Source organism: Sporothrix brasiliensis, assembly GCF_000820605.1.
Source record: "Sporothrix brasiliensis 5110 chromosome Unknown Cont19, whole genome shotgun sequence".
Taxonomy (NCBI): domain Eukaryota; kingdom Fungi; phylum Ascomycota; class Sordariomycetes; order Ophiostomatales; family Ophiostomataceae; genus Sporothrix; species Sporothrix brasiliensis.
In genome coordinates, this window is record NW_024467138.1 from 2,493,791 (window position 1) to 2,512,992 (window position 19,202).

General features: G+C 54.5%; 4 protein-coding genes across 4 annotated transcripts; 2 read left to right on the forward strand and 2 right to left on the reverse strand.

Moving 5' to 3' along the window:
• Window positions 1-6,692: 6,692 nt before the first annotated feature.
• On the forward strand, window positions 6,693-8,050 carry SPBR_00640 (uncharacterized protein; the record flags this gene model as incomplete). The annotated part of the gene is made up of 2 exons (XM_040758959.1): window positions 6,693-6,959; window positions 7,034-8,050. The coding sequence occupies 2 exons, from the start codon at window positions 6,693-6,695 to the stop codon at window positions 8,048-8,050; spliced, it is 1,284 nt and encodes a 427-aa protein (XP_040618496.1).
• Window positions 8,051-11,614: 3,564 nt separating this feature from the next.
• Window positions 11,615-14,944, forward strand: SPBR_00114 (uncharacterized protein; the record flags this gene model as incomplete). Its single annotated transcript, XM_040758434.1, has 1 exon — window positions 11,615-14,944. One exon carries the CDS (start codon window positions 11,615-11,617, stop codon window positions 14,942-14,944), a length of 3,330 nt encoding a protein of 1,109 aa, XP_040618497.1.
• Window positions 14,945-15,123: 179 nt separating this feature from the next.
• SPBR_00460 (D-lactate dehydrogenase (cytochrome)) lies at window positions 15,124-16,834 on the reverse strand (the record flags this gene model as incomplete). Its single annotated transcript, XM_040758779.1, has 2 exons — window positions 15,124-15,210; window positions 15,284-16,834. The coding sequence occupies 2 exons, from the start codon at window positions 16,832-16,834 to the stop codon at window positions 15,124-15,126; spliced, it is 1,638 nt and encodes a 545-aa protein (XP_040618498.1).
• Window positions 16,835-17,548: 714 nt separating this feature from the next.
• SPBR_00564 (beta-lactamase family protein) lies at window positions 17,549-19,035 on the reverse strand (the record flags this gene model as incomplete). Its single annotated transcript, XM_040758883.1, has 2 exons — window positions 17,549-17,652; window positions 17,727-19,035. 2 exons carry the CDS (start codon window positions 19,033-19,035, stop codon window positions 17,549-17,551), a joined length of 1,413 nt encoding a protein of 470 aa, XP_040618499.1.
• Between the last annotated feature and the right edge of the window lie 167 nt (window positions 19,036-19,202).

Genomic DNA, 19,202 nt, shown 5'->3' on the forward strand with positions numbered 1-19,202 from the left:
AGTACTTCGTAGTAGAAACCATGGCAAAGTATGGCGGTGTGGCATCACACAACCATGTTGAGGAACTTAGAAAAAGGCAAGACTTGGATCCAGGCCGTGGTTTTGACATGTCTTGCGGGATATTTCTCTGACATTCGTATATTTGACTTGTTTTACTGTACTGTTTGTGTGGCTCCTGGATGAAGGAGTGCATAAAGATGTGCAGAGGTTTGTTGAGTTTGGGCCAAGAGCATGTTGATCCAATTCTGGATGCACATTGCACAAGCACCAAGAAGACTAACTCTGTATGGCAAAAAGAGGAGAAGAATAACCTAGGCAGCCAACATGGAGGAAAAGCAAATCGAGACTGTCGTTACTGTCCTTGGCATTCGAGAGCGTCAATATGAGATATGAGAGGGAGAGGTGAGGGATGTCTAGGAAACTGTATTAATGGAGACGGAAAAGGCAAACGACGGTGGAAATGCCAAGTAACTATGTGACGGACCAGACACGTTATGGCCAACCTGCCTCGCCTGCCCGTCCAACCTGTATTTCGACATGTGTGAGGATATGTACGGCGCCGTGTGGAAGCATATGTGAAATTGGGTGGATCACTGGGTACAACGATAGGGCGAGAAAAACAAAAGATGACACTGAAAGCAGTGTGCGGTTTCGTCTCGCCCCTTCGTTTTCTTTTCTTTTCATTTCTTTTTTTACCCGAGCAAGTGATGCTGTCCACTCTGTAACTGTCTCTTGTCGCCAAGAAGAATGTCGCGTGTAATGCTTCCTTTTTTAAAGTGGTAAGAGAAAATTATTTATGAGAGTCAATATTGACAATTTTGTCTTGCACCCTAACCTCTGTGAAAGTAAAATATCCAAAGTGGGCTGTGTCTTTCCCCACTCTCTTCCTTTCTCTCGCTTCTTTTCAAATATGGACAGCATGGATTGTGAACGCCACGAAACTTGCCAATGGATCGTCCCACGGTGAACAGCATAAACAGACAGGTGCCAACCTTATGTTGTACGGAATATGGGGATGCAGGTCAGACTGGGCGGGCCAAAGAACGTTAAGACACCAGGGAAAGTGCAGGCATGGGGAAAACGACAGTAAAAGGTAAGACCTTGGGAGTCGACCAATATCTTACACTCTGGCTCAACACCATGTAGGGGATAACCGAAGGAAACGGTAAGAGGAAGGGTACGGGTCACATCCTATTTGTCCCTTTCCGCCCTGTCCGTGTTACAAGCTCCTTCACTAGACTCTGAAAATATTGCTAAATATACGACATAGAGTCCGTTTTGAGACAGCTTCTCTTTTCCCCATCGCCTCTACTCTTTGCTTTTTCTTCATCACCACCTGCTGTATGTAGTAAGGACACTTGGTTCATGACCGAACCAAACGATACGGAATCCTCGTATTGAATATTCGAACTTGGTATATGAAGTACGGAAGACGCACATGCACTCAATAAATTCAAATATCTTAGTAAAACGGTCCAGCAAGACAAAACGGTACTTAAACGCTTTGGAAACAAGTGTCGTTACGGCTTGGCGTCCGCTTCGTACGACCTAGAAAGAGGAGAACTGTGAAAAGAGCACAGTGCTGTGGGTGACAGCGAGCGTCAATAGCAGTTTGATGACCAGAATGCTCACTTTGCTCGACATCGAGCGGACTTGCCTCTGTCTTGTTTACATTGCCTACTTTTCTTTTCTTCTTTCATTACTACCGTCCACGGGCAGGGGCATGTTTTGGATACGACTCCGTAATCATGATCCGCCAATAGGAAGGCTACTAGCGATAAAGGACAGTCGCAACGCGCGCAATCCGCACCGAATCTGAAAACGAGCAGTACCTACGAAAAAAACACCCAAGTCACAAATCAGCAGTGGACCCTCTGCCATACATAGTTGCAGTGACGGGGATGTGGCCTTGTCTTTGCATATGCAATGGCGCAGCGTGTTGTATTTTTCATTTTTCATCTTCTTGTACGAAGTACTCCGGCTGGTCTTTTCTTTTCTCCTTCCCTTTTTTCTTGCCATTTTTCCTGGCACTCCCTGCCCCTTGTGTTTCGTAGTCACAGTTTACGATTTCTTCAACTTGTGGCTGTCTCGGCAGTTGTTACCGACAGTTGGTTCTTTAATCGCCCAAGAAACGCCTCTTTGTGAAAAGCTTGACTTTGACCAGTCCCCTGGTGTTGGTCTCAAGCTGTCAGCTCTGGAGACTGCATGCCTAGCTCTAGCACCTGCTTGGCAAAATGCCCGGCCGGATATATGGTCAAAGTACGAATTACAGGTACGCTTTTTGGCCCCGTTACTGAGTTCCAACGTCCGGAAGCATTGGTTTCTGGTCCGAAAGTTTTGATTTCAACGGGGGCAACCAAAGCGGCGTAGTGCGAAATGGACGCTCAACATGTACAGGCGCCCACAGCGCGGGACCCAGGAGGAAAACGTCAACTTCAAGCTTGGTGAGGGGGCTCGGGGGGATGCGCACAAACGCTGCGGGAAGTGGACACGCCAAAGTAGCCAAGCTCCCAAGGTACCGCTCCGTCCTTTCACACAGTGTGGTCCAGTCCCCTTTTGGAGGATCAGAACAGCCAGTGGGGCCATGTAGGCTGTCTGTTTGTGTCGTCTTTTGCGGTTGGCTGAACCTGGGAGCAGCGGGGGCTGCTTCGACCGGGGGATTCTTCGACAAGACCTGTCCACCGCCACAACAACGGCCGCGTCTAGGGCCTGGCCGCATCCGGGGCCGCATACTTCGTCAAGGGTCAGATTCAGGGTGGGGCGAATGTCTTGCCCTCTGCTCCCCTTTTACCCTTGATCCTGCTCTCTTTGCACGCCGTTCTTCATTGCGACTGGCTACAGGAAGCAGCCAACGTCGTATTCCGTCGAATTGGCCCCCCACGTCTTCGTTGCAACGCTTGACGGGCCGGTATTTGTTTCGCTGTTCGTTGTCCGTTGTCCGTCGTCCGTCGTCAATATGCAAGAGGACGTCGTAATGATTACAACATGCAATGTCTCTCTGCTTCGAACGAGTTCCCATGTGCTGTGCCCCGTGTCTGCCTGCATTTGGACTTTCTTTTATTTTCCCTTCGGTTTTCGTTTTGTGTTGTCCCATCCTTGTCTTTCGAGAGCAAACAGGACACTTTCCTCCGTGTTGTGACAAGTCATTAACAGCTGAAATGAACGAATTTGAGAAGCGGTGAGTGCGCTGCGGCTGTTGCTTTTCATTGTAGCTGTACGGACTTCCTTTTTGTCGTCTCATGCCATGCTAAAAAAATTATGTGCACGTCAACGTCGATGATTCAACTCGAGAGTGCACGTACATTCTGTTATTCAATGCATCCTCTGTCTTTATCAGTTTTGTTCAAACTCTGCTTATCCCTTGTTCGTCCATCATTTGTCAAGTTTTCCAACGGTGCATATACAGGGCCGTGAGCAGCTTCTCCGTCGACTTGCCCACTTTGTCCTTTGCCATTTTACCCATTGCCTGCCGGGCGGGAGCCAGTGCGTCCCTCCCGCTCACTCCAATTGGGCTCGCCAACTGTGCTCTTTTTCAGTGGGGGTAGAATTGGTAACATTCGTCCGCGTACGCGACGTCAGAAAATATCAGATATCAAAAATAACTGTAGCTGCGGCCGTCCATTGGTTTGCGAATGTCGCAGTTTGCGCAGTTCTGCATTTCTTTGCATGAGCATTTGGTAAGGGTCCCCTGTGTTCTCCTTTCCTGTTACTTTTTGGCCGTACCCCTTTTCAGGAGCTCGTATTTTGTTTTCCATTTCCATTTTCTATTTCTGCCTACAGAATATTCGTTCTCATTTTGTCAGTCCTTCTGTTTCACCCATGTCTTCAACAGTCTATTTCGCTGTACATGATTTCATGATTTCGTCATTTTTGTATTCTTGTATTGTGGTACGACCAACAGACTGCGACTTCACGTTCTGTCACTTGCAAATACTCGGGTATATATTTAGCATCTTTGGTTTCGATTCTGTGGTTCGCTGCCCCCATACCCCCTTTTCGGCAGACCTTGGGGGCTAAAGAAAGGAAAATCACAGGAAAATCAGAGGAAAATCAATGGACATCTCTGGGTCTACCAATTGCTAAGGATGGCTCGTGGTCAATCGTGGTGACCACACGTCTGCAACGCTGAAATCCGGCTGAATTGCCTTTTTGCCCCCGCGTCTCTCACATTCTTACTTGGGATGGCGGACAGGCCTGACACCGAATTTTTGGAAGACTGTAGACGACCTTACGTACTTTCTTGTCCCCAAAAAAAATGTGGACTGGATCTGGCGCAAATCTTGGATACACGCAACCGAATGTTCTGCACACGCTCACACCCTCACACGCTGCGTAGAGCATCGTTGGAAGCGCGGCCCATGTCAAGAAACAAAAGCGATTTCCAGAATCGGGAGACGGCAATTGGAGCGACTTTTTGACTTGAAGACATATTCTGCAACGAATCAGCAAACACCAATTGGATTCAGGACAATGATTTGGCAAGCACAGGTTTTATAGCCCCTTGTTTGTGCCGCTTTTAGTGGACGTGTCTTGAAACTACAACTGTGACTGATGCGTCCCCTGGTGCAGAAGTTTTCTTTCTTTTTCTGCTCTATCTTGCTCACAGTTCTCTTCACATTGCAAATGTCCACCGTACATCGTACGGATTCAACTTTCAGAGGCGCAAGAAAGCGGAAACCGAAAGAGAGAAAGTCCGACTTGTAACAAAACGAGCCTCTTTTCATTTGCCCCTATCATTCTACACGTTTGAATAGCAAACGTCCCCCCAGCACTGCCCCTTATTTGTTCCCATTCGGCCAATAGTCTCTGCACAGAGTCGTATTTCTACACAGAACTCGGTGATGCGATGCCTCTTCCGTCCTCGTTTCACCAGGATCACCCAATATCCTTGTAGTTTCTTTTCACAGAGAGTATCACGATGCGTCTTTTATTGCTCCCATTTTTCTTTGATACGACTTCGAACGGTAATCAGCCTCCGATTTCTGTGTCTCTCCCCCACGTAGAGTGCATCTGCAGATAGTGTTTGTCGTATTAGCATGCTCTTTCCTCTTTTCCATGGTCCATATTCGTCTCTCCCCCTAATCGTCCTCCACCTTTCTAGACTTGCTTCGCCAGGGATCGCCGTCCCGCTTTCTTACATAGTGCAACCGGTTGAAACTCTGCTTTACTGATCGTTCCTCGTCTCCTCTTTTACCCTTGCCACATCCCAGCCATGGGATGGTGATCCTGCATCACCTCATCCTGCCACGCACTTCTTTCTTGTTGTTTCTCTCTTTTCTTTCCCTACGGGTTTATTTTTTCTTTTCGTTTTGTGTCTACGGTCTCGTCTTGTATATTCACTTGCCATCCTACTAGCGATTCGTTCCTCAGTGTTAGTATTCTCGTATTTGACCTGTTATGAGAAATTATGCCAGGTTTGAGGAACCGTGTTTTCACTCTGCATCTACCTTCCAGTAGCACACTGCCTGCTGTTCTCGTTTACAGTGTAATCAGAACGAGGATGGAGGTTTACCGAATGAGAGCTCGTCTGGGCCGTCCAAAACATCCCGTCCTGTTGTTTCTCTCTCTTCTCTCTCTGTTCTATGCACGTTCGTACTCTGGTAGGATCCCACCGACCAAATCTACGACATACTCCTGAGCCCCTTTTCGGATTTCTCTGGTACAGCCGTTTCTGCTTTTCCGAGGACGAGTAGGGACATGCGGGTTGTGGTTGCAGTCTGACTCCCCTGGGACAGATGCCCCAGTACGTTCCTGGGACGGAAAAGGAACAGCCAGCACGGTTCCTGCGTTTTTTCGCATCGTCGGGATATTGCGTGTCGAGTGGAACATATTGTCTTTTCTGAGTCTCGATCAGCCACTACGCAGTGTTTGCGACGTGTGGATCACTGTTTTGTTGTTTTGGTAATTTATTGACACCCGAATCGGTCGACAGCGCCTTTTGTTTTTGGCAGAGATTCGCCGCAGATAAAGCGACACGGTCTTCGGTTTGTGGTTTTGTGCTCCGTTCGAGATTCACTTCAGCAAGGGGAAAGGAAAGTCAAGAGGCTCGTAAGAGACTCGTAAGAGACTCGTCACTTTTTTGTTGCTTTTGCTTCATTATTGTCACTTTTTTTCCTTTTCTTTTCTACTATATTGGGTCAACCAAACCTCGAGAACCACTCAATCCCCCGGAAACAGAGAGTAGAGGCTACTCCGTGCAGAAAAAACTGCCCCCCTAACTCACCCACGACATACTTTACGTACGCAAAAAAAAAAAGCAAATACTCGATGCTACCGCTCGAGGCTACATGCTACCGTCGTACCCTGACTTTTTGGTTTCTGCATCGGTTTTCTTCCGTTGCCGAGACATAGGGGCTCCAGAACAGGACGTTCTTACAAAGGCATGAACGTCATTGGATCTGCATCAACGACAACATCCCAACCTCGACGGCACTCCTGTTTCGAGCTACACAGTACACATGGACTGTTGCTGGAGATATAACATCATCGTTCGGCCCTCTTCTCCTCGTCGCTCCTTTACGTTTTTTCACCACTCGCTTGGCCGTGGCCCTTTCCGTTCTTGTTCTTCATTTTTCCACCGTCGCCTTTTGTATTCCATTTTTTGATTCTTTCCGTTCGACCGTTGGAGCCCATTGACTGTTTCGTTTTGATTTCGACACGTCGACGCATCCAACTTCACCTCAGCCTTCACCATGGGCATCTCGTCCGGCGAGCAGTACAACCGCAATCTCACACTGGGTGTCGTGACAACATGTCTCATCCTTTCCGTCTTTTCGTTTGTCTTCCGGCTGTTTGCTCGCACACGGTCGGCGGCCAAGCTGTGGTACGATGACTACTGGATGTGTTTTGTCATGGTCTTGTGCTTTGCCATGTCGGCCGGCGACTACACGGGTCTCGCCTTTGGCTCGGGCCAGCACCAGGCTGATCTTCCCGTCGAAGAGTTTACTTCGTTCCTCAAGGTATGCCCGCGTCCCATGCACTTGTCCTCTTGCCCGCGAGCCTCGTGTCTTTTGTACGAATGCTTATTGTCCAGAACCTCTACGTCTACATGATCCTGTGGGCGTGCGGCGTGTTCTCCGTCAAAGTCGGCATCCTGCTCTTTTACTGGCGTGTGTTCCCAACCCACTCGTTCCGTATCGGCGTCGTCTGCGTCGCGTGCCTGTCCACCGGCATTTTCTTGGGCAACTTCTTCTCGTTCGCGCTGCAGTGCCTTCCCGTCTCCCTCTTCTGGGACGAGACAGTCAAAGGCAAGTGCATCAACCAGAACGCCTTCTATCTCGCCTCGGCCATTATCAACGTCATCGGTGACGTCGCCGTTCTGTTCCTGCCCATCCCCGTCGTTTGGGGCCTCCACACCTCGCGCAGCAAAAAACTGTCTCTCAGTTTCCTCTTCTTGCTCGGCGCCTTTGTTTGTGTGGCCAGCATCTTTCGCATTCTCGCCGTCAAGGAAATCGACCCCACCGACTTTACGTATTCGAATGTCGGCGGCGGTCTCTGGTCGACCGTCGAGGTCGAGATTGGTTTTATCTGTGCCAACCTGCCTGCTCTGCGCCCGCTGCTGGCCCGCTGGCTCGGCCGCGGCGGCGGCAGCAGCAGTGGCGGCAACTCGGGCTACGGCGCCTACGGGTCGGGCGGACGCGGCGCAGGCACCGGAGGAGGCGCAGGCGCCTCGGGCTACGGCATGCACAGCAAGATCAGCGCCAGCCGCAGCGGGCGCATGCCGCTGGGCAGCAAGAACGGCGACCGGGACGTGGAGCTGATGTCACAGGGCAACGGCTCGGACGAGATCAACCTGACAAAGGGCGGCCGGCCGGGAACGTCGGGCAGCGACGGCATGGGCAGCGACAGCAACACCAACACGAACTTGTCACACGGGCCGAACCAGGCGCACGGCGGCGTAGCGCCACACGTGACAGCCAGCCACGGCGTCGACAGCGGCGGGTACGGCGGCAACGGAATCCGCGTCAAGACGGAGGTGAAGATGACCGTGGACGAGTGGTCGCAGCCGGTGGACAAGAAGCGCGGCAACACGTTTGCGCCGGCAGTGTGAGCAGCTGCCGGGGCCATATGCTTGGCACGATCGTGCCCGAAGACGTGGCGATGTGTAACGATGGCTTATATTTTCTACTGGATTTTCTACAGGTTTGATACGCTCTGTTCCGATACTGTTCGATACCGTTTCGTTTCTTTTTCTTTTTCTTTTTCTTTTTCTTTTTCTGTTTTCTTTGCTTTTTTCTTTTCTTTTCTTCTTTTCTTCTTTCTTTTTCCTTCTCACTCGCATAGCTCTCGCATAGCTTTGTTGTTCGGCATTGTATCTAGCGGTCATAGAGTGCAATACTATTGAATTCCATGGCGTCGGGAATTGAAACTAGAAATGCAAAGTCAGAAAGTCAGTTTAAGGTTTTGTGGCGGTCGTCTAGTGTTTCGTCTCTCTCCGCGTTATAGCCGTAGTGTAAGTCGTCACGATATAATCGACTTGCACGAAGTACGCAGCGCATCACACGATAACACTCTCCGTATAAAAACGCTGTTTTCGGGAAGCACGCGACGAACACATGCACATTCTTACCGATAGTTGTATAGTCTGATTCCCCGATATACGCACACGACGCACTCATTCCAATTACTGTTGCACTAAGCCAGTATTCTGCCCATATACACCGCCTCGGCTTGATCCTGTCACCTCGAAGAGAAGAACGAGCAATTCGGCGACACTGCTTTCGCTCTTGTCACCGAGGTGGAATTTCAGGCTGAGTATTTTTGTAACACGCAGTTCAGTGGGTATCACACAGGATGCATGCATGTGGTATATCAATTGGACGACTGCGAAGGCGAAGTTTTGTCTCCTTTCGTCTAGTCGTCTACTGACTTTTGCCAATATTTCACCATCCAATTTCTTCTCGATTATATTTTCATCCTACACCGTGTTCGCCGTATCCCAGAAACGTCCTGAATCGAAAGTGACATGTTTCGATGTTTCCGGCGGGAAACATATCCGTAATGAAAGACTGAACACTCACCTGTCATTTTTGCTTTCTTTTTCCTTGCGGATCATGTAAGACGCATTTTTGCGAGAACAAGACCGCACCGCAAAACCGACGCTCTGCAATTCACTCTGCAATTACACTTCGCATAAAACCCCTGCACGCAGACGCTCTACGGTATCCACAACTCCGCGGCTCGTTTCTCCGTGGCGCTGCTTCGGTGGAGTGCAAAATACGGAGTACCTGAGCACTGTTCCGGATATACAGGGCCAGGCCGTGACCAGGGTGTCTTGCCAAAGGGAAGTACATGTACAAGTATTCTGTAGCGGAGGAAATTAAGAGAAGCAAAAAGACTCTGTGAGGTGAGAGTGCGTTGCAGACTGGGGGTTGGTTCTTTCGTCTTGGGTTGCGTGCAGAGTGGAGGAAGGTTGCGATGTGGGCTGTTTGCGGGAAGCACAGTAGGATGTCTTAGAGTCTCGCACGGCTGTACTTTTGTCAAAACAAGCACCGCCAAGCATCTCCCGGGATGTCGTCCCCCACGGAGCAAAACTCCAAGCCCCCTTTCAGGGTTTCCCTAACCCACTGGTTTAACCCGCTGGTTTGTATGGCGTACAGCAGCTTAGCATAAGCTTCTTCTCGGCACCGAAGCATTTGAAAATAAATATTGCACTTGCCAATATGTGGCTTGGTCTTGGCTGCTTCGTAATCCGTATTGCTCCTTTCGACTTCTCTGGGCACCGAGGACGTATTTAGGAGCATTGAAATGAAAGAAACAAAAGGTAAAAGAAAGAAAAAAAAATAGATGAGAAAATGGACGCTCAGGGATCTCATTACGACACCTTTGTATTTCGTAAATCGTACGGTAAGTCACAACGTTGTCCATGGCTGTGTCCCGTATTCGTGTAGCCCTCCGTGAAAAGAGCTTGGCATCTACGTAACGGAGGTCGTTTTAGTCTCCGTTTGACGATAAGCAGCGAGGATATTACTCCGCATAATACTTGCAGGTCTACAACGTCCCGGTAGACTGTATCGTTAGCCAAAGCTCAACCAAACATTGCAGAAGGTGTTAGACTTCTTTATTAGTGAATGTAGGAATTCGAAAGCAGCCAACCATGATCGCTCCAACAGACACGGCCGCCTACCGGATCGGACCCTTCGTTTCGCTCGTCTAGACTGCAGAATGCATGCAACGCAGTTGTTGTCCGGTGTCTGCTGTTTTCCCACAGACGCAGCAGACAACTGCCGACTGTCAACTGCACACATTTTTTGTCGCACCTCTTCTTTCCGTCTCCTCCTTCCCATTTTCGTCTCGTCCGTCGCTCTTGCCGGTTTGCTTGTGCCGATCAGTCGCACTTTCTCTGGCACGCCATCGCGGCCGCGGAGCATATGTACTAAACGCACTGTCGCCCTTTCCCCATATTGCGGTCAACACCTTGGGCCCAAAAGATTGCCCTCTTTCTTCAGTTCCTGCAGTTTACGGAATATCTGTCATGAATTGACCGCCAAAAAGAGACCTGTCAGCTGATTGAGAGCTGGCAACTGCTGCCTGTGAGGAAGGCGCTGCGTCGTAGAAGTTCTTGAGCGCCTCCAAACTGTAATCATCTCTGTTGACATCAACAACTCGCTGTCCTCGTTTTTTCAACCCGCCCCCCCCCCCCCCCCGGCATGTATCCACGAAAGCACACCCACTTTGTCGTTTCTGCTCGTCCTGAACTTTGCAGAGTTGCAATATTGCCTCTCCGACCAGCGTCCCACCCGAAAAGAGGCCCAACGACCACGAGCGTTGCAGTGCAGGAAGACCGACGGGTCTCGCCTCGCCACACCCCTTATTCCACACTTTCTCCCCTTTATCACTTCTGTCTCCTTAGTCTCCTCTGTTTCGTTATCTTACCATGCCCCCTCCTTCTCGTCATGGAGTGCCATGCTCAGCACAACTTTGCAAAGCTTATCCGACTCGTTGCTCGGAGAGGGTAGCATGAAAAGAAAATTGAAGGGAGAGAGAAGGCAAGCATCTTCTAACCTATGTCTCCATTTTCCACATGACACGTAATTTTGTGCTTTCTGTTTGCCCACCCGGCGTATCATCCTTGTATGATACCATTCGCCATTCCCCTTTCAACGCCGCTGCTCCTTTCCTGTTTCCTCGTGCCAACTCCGAGACCGTGGTCCAGAGTCGTGCTTAGACTGTGTTGCCCAGCTAGCTCCGACTCTCCGAGACTCTCCCCTCACCTTCTGCATTTGCTACTGCATCGCCACCCTTGCCGTGTCCTCTGATGGCTGTCCTATCGTGACCTGTACTGAGTGTTTCGTCTCGCCGTGTGTGTGAATTTCCGTACTATGTCCGTTTTCAACACAGCTGGTCTTTTTCAAGACACTCCATTTTGTATGACTGCCCTGTATTGATTTCACTTCTCTGCGTCTTCATCTCATACTTATTCTGCTTTTCTTCTTCCTCTTCCCATTTCTCACCGTCTCACACCCCGTCCCAACGTCCGCTTACCTTACCCTCTTTGCGTATCTGGTACGCTGTTGTCTGTAACCGTGTTGCCTTGAATTATTCCTTTATTCCTTTATTCCTTTATTCCTTTATTTTTATATTTATTTCATTATCATCTCCTCCCTCCGCCACAATGGCTCCGACTCCAGCAGAGCGCATCGAGCAGTTTGGCAAATGCTACACCATCGACGACGTCGTCCGGTTGCGGGCCCGCGATGAGGAACAGACGCCCATCCTGGGTATGCCACGTGGGAAGGACGATCCCGCAGACTACGAGTACTTCACTGGCGCCGAGCTGGACCGCATGGTGGACGAAGCCTGCCGCGCACTCGTGGGCAAGGGCCTCGTGGTCAACTCCAAAAAGACAATCACACTCTACGCTGTGTCTGACCTGTCCTATGTCGTCACCTTCTTCGCCCTCTTCCGCCTGGGATGCAAGGTCCTGACCATGTCGGCCCGTCTGGGTCCGCCGGCGTGTCTGCACCTGCTCAAGACCGCCGCGTCCGACATTGTGCTGCACAGCTCCAATGCCCGCATTGATTCCACGCTGGCCGAAGTTGTTGTCGAGCGGCCCGGCATCCAGCTGCTGCCCATGCTCACCCGCGACGAGTTTGACAAGCCCGACGCCCCGCCCCAGCCGCCATTCGTGCGTGAGATTGCCGACCCGGACGCCGAGCATGTCGAGGTTTGCCTCATGGCCCACTCCTCCGGGTCCACGGGCCTGCCGAAGCCGCTGCTGCTGTCTCACCGCAGCCTTCAGAACTCGCTCTTGTCGGGCACCGGTCTGCGCGCCTTCAATGCGCTCCCATGGTACCATGTTCACGGCCTCATCACCTCTCTGCAGGCCATGTGGATGCGCTGTCCCGCCCACCTGTTCAACCCGATGCTCCCCCTCACGGCTGCCAACCTCGTCGCCGCCCTGCGTGTCATCAAACCCGAGGTCTGCCACTGCGTGCCATACGCCCTGAGCTTGATAGCAGAGGACCAGGCCGGTGTCGACGTTCTCAAGCAGTGCCGCATCGTCACGTCCGCCGGCGCCAAGACCCCCGACGAGCTGGGTGACCGTCTGATTGCCTCTGGTGTCAACCTCGGCGTCATCTATGGCTTGACAGAGGTCGGCCACGTCGGCGACTCCATCTACAACCGCAAGCCTGAGGATGCCGACTCCTGGGCCTATGTGAGACCCTACCCCAACCTGAATGAGCACATGACGTTCAAACACGTCGAGGGCACCACGTACGAGGCTGTCTTCTTCAAGTCGCACCCAGCCCTGCTCATGTCCAACTCGGACGACCCGCCCGGCTCATACTATGCCAAGGACCTGTTCAAGCCGCATCCGACCATTCCCAATGCCTGGAAATACATTGCTCGCCAGGACGACCGCCTGACGCTGATTACCGGCGAGAAGATCCTGCCTCTCGGCATGGAGGGCGCCGTCCGTGAGCATCCCCTCGTCAAAGATGCACTCATGTTTGGCAACGACCGCGCCGTGCCGGGAATGCTCGTGTTCCGCGCCCAGGCGGCCGCCGCTCTGACCGAGGACGAGTTTATTCGTGCCATCTGGCCCTCCATTGAGCAGGCGAACAGCATTGCCGACGAGTTTGCGCGCATCACGCGCGACATGGTGGCGTCCATTGCGTATGGTGTGGAGTACCCCGTCACCGACAAGAGCAATGTCATCCGCGCCGGCGCTACCCGCCTCTTTGGGACACAGATCGAGGCCATCTACGCCCGGCTGGACGGCGGTGGTGATGCTGGCGCTGCGAACGGTGCACGAAACGGCACCTACTTCAAGAAGCCCACGTCACTCGACGTGGCTGGTCTCGAGGCGTTCGTCATGGACACCTTCCGGACGCAGACGGGGATTGAGTTGCCCAGTGCCGACGCTGACTTCTTTGCCTCGGGCGTCGACAGTCTGCGCGCCATCCAAGCCCGCCGTCTGTTCCAGGAGTCGCTGGATTTTGGCAACTACCGCCTGCCGACCAACGTCGTGTACGATGCGCGCACAGCTGCCAACCTGGCCGTCGTCTTTACTAACCTGCTGATCCGGACGAACGATGCCAGTGCAACAATCGGAGAGAATAAAACCAACGGCCTTGCAAATGGAAATGGCATCCATTCCGAGACCGAACAAACCCCCCTGGCTGTCATGCAGAGTCTCATCGACAAGTACTCGACCTTTGACACCGAGTCTCAGCACGCCGGCGGCGGGGAGTCCGTCCTGTTGACCGGCGCCACCGGCGCCCTTGGTGCTCATATCCTGCACCAGCTGCTCTACGACTCCAACGTCGAGCGCGTGACCTGTCTCGTCCGTGGCCCGCACGGCCTCAAGCGCGTCCACGCCTCGCTTCGGGAGCGTGGCCTGGACCTGGGCTCGTCGCGTGCCATTGCCCGCAAGCTTGTTGTTCTCGAGGCCCCGAACCTCGGCGAGCCGCTGCTCGGCCTGGACGCCTTTGACTACAGCGGCCTCGTAGCCGACACCACCACCATCATCCACGCTGCCTGGCCCGTCCACTTTGGGCTGTCCGCCTCAAGCTTCGAGCCCCATATTGCCGGCCTTCGCAACCTGCTGCAGTTGTCCCTCCAGGTCCCGTCGCGCAAGCCCGCTCGCGTCCTCTTTGCCAGCAGCATTTCGGCCGCCTTTAACATCCCGCGCCCAGACAACGGTGACACGGCCGTGGTGGCCGAGGCTCCGCTAGCGTCTCTGAGCGATGCATCAGAGGGCTTGGGCTACGCCGCCTCCAAGCTGATCGGTGAGCGCATCTGCGAGGCCGCCGCTCGCGAGGGTGCCAATGTCGCCGTTCTGCGCATTGGCCAGATTACGGGCGACACTGACCGTGGTATCTGGAACGACCGCGAGGCCGTGCCGCTGCTGGTGCGCAGTGCCCTTGAGCTGAAAGCGCTGCCCCGTCTGGACGGCCAGCAGGGCCGTTGCGAGTGGATTCCCGTGGACGTGGTAGCAGCCGCCTGCATCGAGATTGCAACCGCCATGAAGGACGCGAGCGCCACCACGCCACGACGCAACAGCGCCGACGGTCCTATGCGGTCGTCCGATGTCCAGGCCACGTCTCAGGCTGCTACGGCCAAGGCCCGCTACTACAACATCAACACGCCTCACGTTGTGTCGTGGAACGAAGAGGTCCTGCCCGCCTTCAAAGCAGCCGGCCTCGATTTTGAGTCTGTGTCTCTGGACGAGTGGCTGGCTAAGCTGCGTGCCCGTGGCGACGAGCTTGGTTCTGGCTCGGATTCGGATGCCATTGCCAAGCGCCTGCCCGCCCTCAAGCTGGCCGACTACTACGAGCGCAACTACGGCGGCACGCCCGAGTCGGCCATCCTGCGTTTCAGCATCACAAAGGCGCGCCGCGACAGCCCTTCCTTGGCGGCGTGTCCCGACATGGTCGACTCACAGCTGGTGGGCAAGTACCTGAAGTCGTGGCTGGCGAAGTGGGAGGCTGAGAAGTAGGTGGTAATGGGCTGTCTGAAAATTTGGCCTGCGGTTTGAATTGTTTGCATTTGCCTTCATCTTATCGTCTTATTTTTTACATGATGTAGAATGATCTGTTGTATGACTGCCGAATGTCGTGTCGAGGACGTATATAAATCAAACAAACCTACTTGACCTTGTGAAGATACGACCAGTGACTATGCGTCGGCTGAGACCAAAGGCTTCTTCATGCGGACAACCTTGTCGCAATTCAGAAGGCACAGCGGGTCGAATGCGTTTTTGATCTGTCGCCGTCAGCAACGTGTCAAAAGAAACAGGTACATGTAAGGGGGGAGGGGGTTAACATATATAACATACCTGACGCATCAAGTCCACGGCCGGCGTGCCCAACTCCTTGTCCAAGTAGTCTCGCTTCACCAGCCCGACGCCGTGCTCCCCCGTCACCGTCCCGTCCATGCTGATCGCCCGCTCCACCATCCGGTGCACCAGCTCTTCTGCGTGCTCCTTTTGGTCGGGCTTGTAAAACAAGAAACAGTGGAAGTTGCCGTCGCCCACATGTCCAATAATGCCGCCGCTGACCCCGCTCGCGACAATGTCCTTGGACGTCAGGTCCACGATGTCGGCCAACCGGCTGATGGGCACCGCCACGTCTGTGATCCACGCGCTCTCGTCGTCGGCTTTCGCGCCCGCCGCCGTAAACAAAGCCTGCTTGCGCGCCTCCCAGAGCAGCTCCGACTCGTCTTGGTTCTGCGCCGTGTCCAGGGCCGTGGCCCCCGCCGCCTTGGCAATGTCCTCGACGACCTTGGCCTGCTCGCCCACGGCCTTTTCGGTCGCGCCCGCGAATTTCAGGAACAATGTCGGCTTCTCGGGCCACGACCGGTCGGTCGAACTGCCCGCCGCATCATTGATCCACCGCATGGCACGCGCGCCGACCAGCTCCACGGCCGCGACGTGGACGCCCGCCGACACCAGTTGGATGACGGCGTCGCAGGCGGCATGGAACGACGCAAAGGTGGCCACCGTCACCTGCTCGACGGCCGGCTTTGTTGTCAGCTTCAGCGTGGCCTCGGTCACAATGCCGAGCGTGCCCTCGTTGCCGATAAACAGCTTGGTCAGGTCGTAGCCGGCGCTGGACTTGCGCGGGCGCCGCCGCGTCTGCACCACGGTGCCGTCGGCGAGCACCACCGTCAGGCCGAGCACCCACTCCCGCATCGTGCCGTAGTAATACGCATTCGTGCCCGAACAGCCCGTGCCCACCATGCCGCCGATCGTGGCGCCCGGGCCCGGATCGGGCGGGAAAAACAGGCGCCGGTCCGCCAGCGCCGCATTGAGCTGCTCGTAGCCCACGCCGGGCTGCACCACCGCGTCGAAATCGGCGTCGTGCACCGTCACGATGCGGTCCATGCGCGACAGGTCGAGGCTGATACCGCGGCACACGTTGGCAAAGTGGCCCTCGAGACTGGTGCCGCCGCCAAAGGCCACGACGGGCACGCGCCGCCGGTGGCAGATGCGCATAATGGCGCTGACGTCGTCGGTGGACTGCGGGTAGACGACAAATTGCGGGTTGTCGTCGACGGACTCGGCATACGAGGACCAGGCACTGGACGTGTGGCGGGCCAGTTCGTCGCGGTGGTCGGTGACGGCCGCGTCGCCGACGACGGCGGCGATCTCGGCGCGCGCCTGTGCCAGGTTCTCGGGCGAGGTGTCATGGTGGACCTCGGCGACGCGGTGGAGCGGCAGCGTGGAGCGGGTGCTGGCGAAGAGAGGCTGATCGCCATCGCCGTCTTCTTTTAGGTCGGCATTCTCGGCGGCGACAGATGGCATGCCGGCCTTGGCATCCCCCGTGGCGGCTGCTGTGCGCCGTCCAAGAATAAAGGCAACCATGGCCACAACGGTGCCGCCTGTCATGACGTTTAGTACACACAATACCCGAGACCCGGCGCCAGATGCAGATGCTCTTACCAATCCCATACGCCCATGCACTGCTAATATTCTGTTGCGGAGGCTGGCGGCCAGCTGAGTAGACGCGCCGAGGCGCGCTGCGTGAATGGCCGACGTGAGTCGTCGCCGTCGTGGGCCGACAGATGTTGGCGATCAATGTGGATTGCGGTCGACCGTGCGATGATGTCAGAGGCAGACGAAGCCTCGCGCCACGCGCAGGTTGCAACACTCTGCATGTCATTGTAACGTCTCGGTGCAGCCGCGCAATTGTTAAAGACGAAGAAGCTGGAGACAAATCGATCGCCTCGAGGTACATGAGATGAATGCAATGCAGCAGCTGAGAGGTTGCTGTTGAGGCTTATTCTTGCCGTCCGGCCGGTAGGTAACTTAAGTATGCGCTGTAAGAGAGATTAAGACATGGGCGATCACCCAAGCGCCCGCTTCACCAAATGCGTGCAAAACAATGAGAAACAACCAACAGACAACCACGAGTTGGGCGAAGCGGGCGCTAGTTGCAAGACGCACTACGCGATCAAAGACATGTCTGCCAACGCGACTTTCTCATGACCAATTTTGGGGATGACATTTGTTGTCGAAAAGGGGCATTTGTATATAAAGCCAAAAATATTCAAAAAATAATAATAGATAATTATTCCCAAGATATCCAAAGAGCTACTGCAATCATTCCTTTGTCCAGAAACTCGACGCCCATGCTGCGAGCGCCCTTGTGGGCGACGCTGGTTCATTGGCGTTTGTGGTTTCGGGATGGGCACCCGGCTTCGAATCTGGTCCGTTGCAAAGGTGTCAGCAGAGCAAGGGAAAATAAAAGGTCGTAAATGCTGGGGACGGCGCAACATACCAGTCTTTCCCTCTGGCTCCTCAACAATGGGATCGAGGGTCTTTCCAGCGTCGAGGCTGTACCCCATCCGCCGGTAGACTTCCTTTTGGAACGCCACGATGCTCGGCACCCCGACCTTGTCCACGGCTGGCACCAACTGCGTCACAAAGAACCCGCACACGCCGGCCTTGCGGTCCACCCACCATAAAATGTGATACAGACCGCTCCACATCAGCGCACCGTCCTGCAGGCCGGTCTTGGTCGTGCCGTCCACCAAGACACCGCCCAGGCCCCAGTCGTGCTCGCCCTTGTTGAGAATGCTGCGACAGATCCACACGGGGAGGTCGAGACACGCCTCCAGCGGCGGGTGCTGGTTCGGCGCGAGCTGCTTGCTAAACATGGCGGCCGTCGTGGCGGGCGCCAGCAGCTTGCCATCGTCGACGAGCAGCGAATATAAGACGGCGCAAAAGTCGGCCACGGTGCAGTGGACGCCCTCGCCACCCATGCAGACGTCGTCGCCGGCGTCGTTCTTCTCCGGGAAGACGGTGTCCGGGACAAACGACAATGCACCGGTCCACGGACTGCGGGACGACATGCCGGCGAGGCGGCGGGCAAGGTCGGGGTTGCGCTGTGGGAAGAACGTCAAGCTCGAAATGCCCAGCGGCTTGGCAATATGGCGTGCCATCCACTCTTCCAGGGAGCACTCAGCCACACGCTCCACGACACGGCCTGCCCACGTCACGCCGCTGCCGTACGTCCAGCCGTCGCCCGGATCGTGCAGCAGCGGGTGCGCCAGACGCTCCTCGAGGCTGCTGCCGCCCGCCACCTTCTCGGAGCGCCACCACCGGACACGCCACAGCGGCTGCCACTGCAGAAAATCGTAGCCGGCCCCCGACGTCTGGTTGAGGAGGGACCGCAGCGTGATGGTCGCGGCCGGGTCGCGCGGCCGTGTGATTGGCTTGCCATACCAGGTGAAGCCCTCCAACACTTCGAGTGACGCCAGCTCGGGGACGTGCCCGGCCACGTCGTCGTCGAGTTTGAGGAGACCCCTCTCGACAGCTTGCAGGGCGGCGATGGTCGTCAGCAGTTTGGACGACGAGGCGAGGCGGACGACAGTGTCCATGCTCATCGGCGGCCGCTGCGCCGGGTCTGGGTTCTCCAGGCTGGCAACGCCCAGCGCGCGGTTGTAGATGGTGTTTCCATTCTTGTCCTTGGCCCACAGGGCAACGCCCGATAGCCCGCCGCTTTCCACCGTCTTCTCAATGTACTCGTCGAAAGACATGGTCGTGAGTGCGGCGACGTTGTGGTGTCCGTTGATGTCGTGTTGCATCGAAAGGATGTGAAAGATGAACATGCACAGGGAAAGACGATTTCATACGACAACGAACCGTTTTGCTCTCCAATCTGGTCGGCGAACCTGTTTCCTCGCCAGCCGCTTGTGGCCTTTTTCCCATTTCGATTCGACATACCCAACCTGCAGCATGGGCATGAACAATA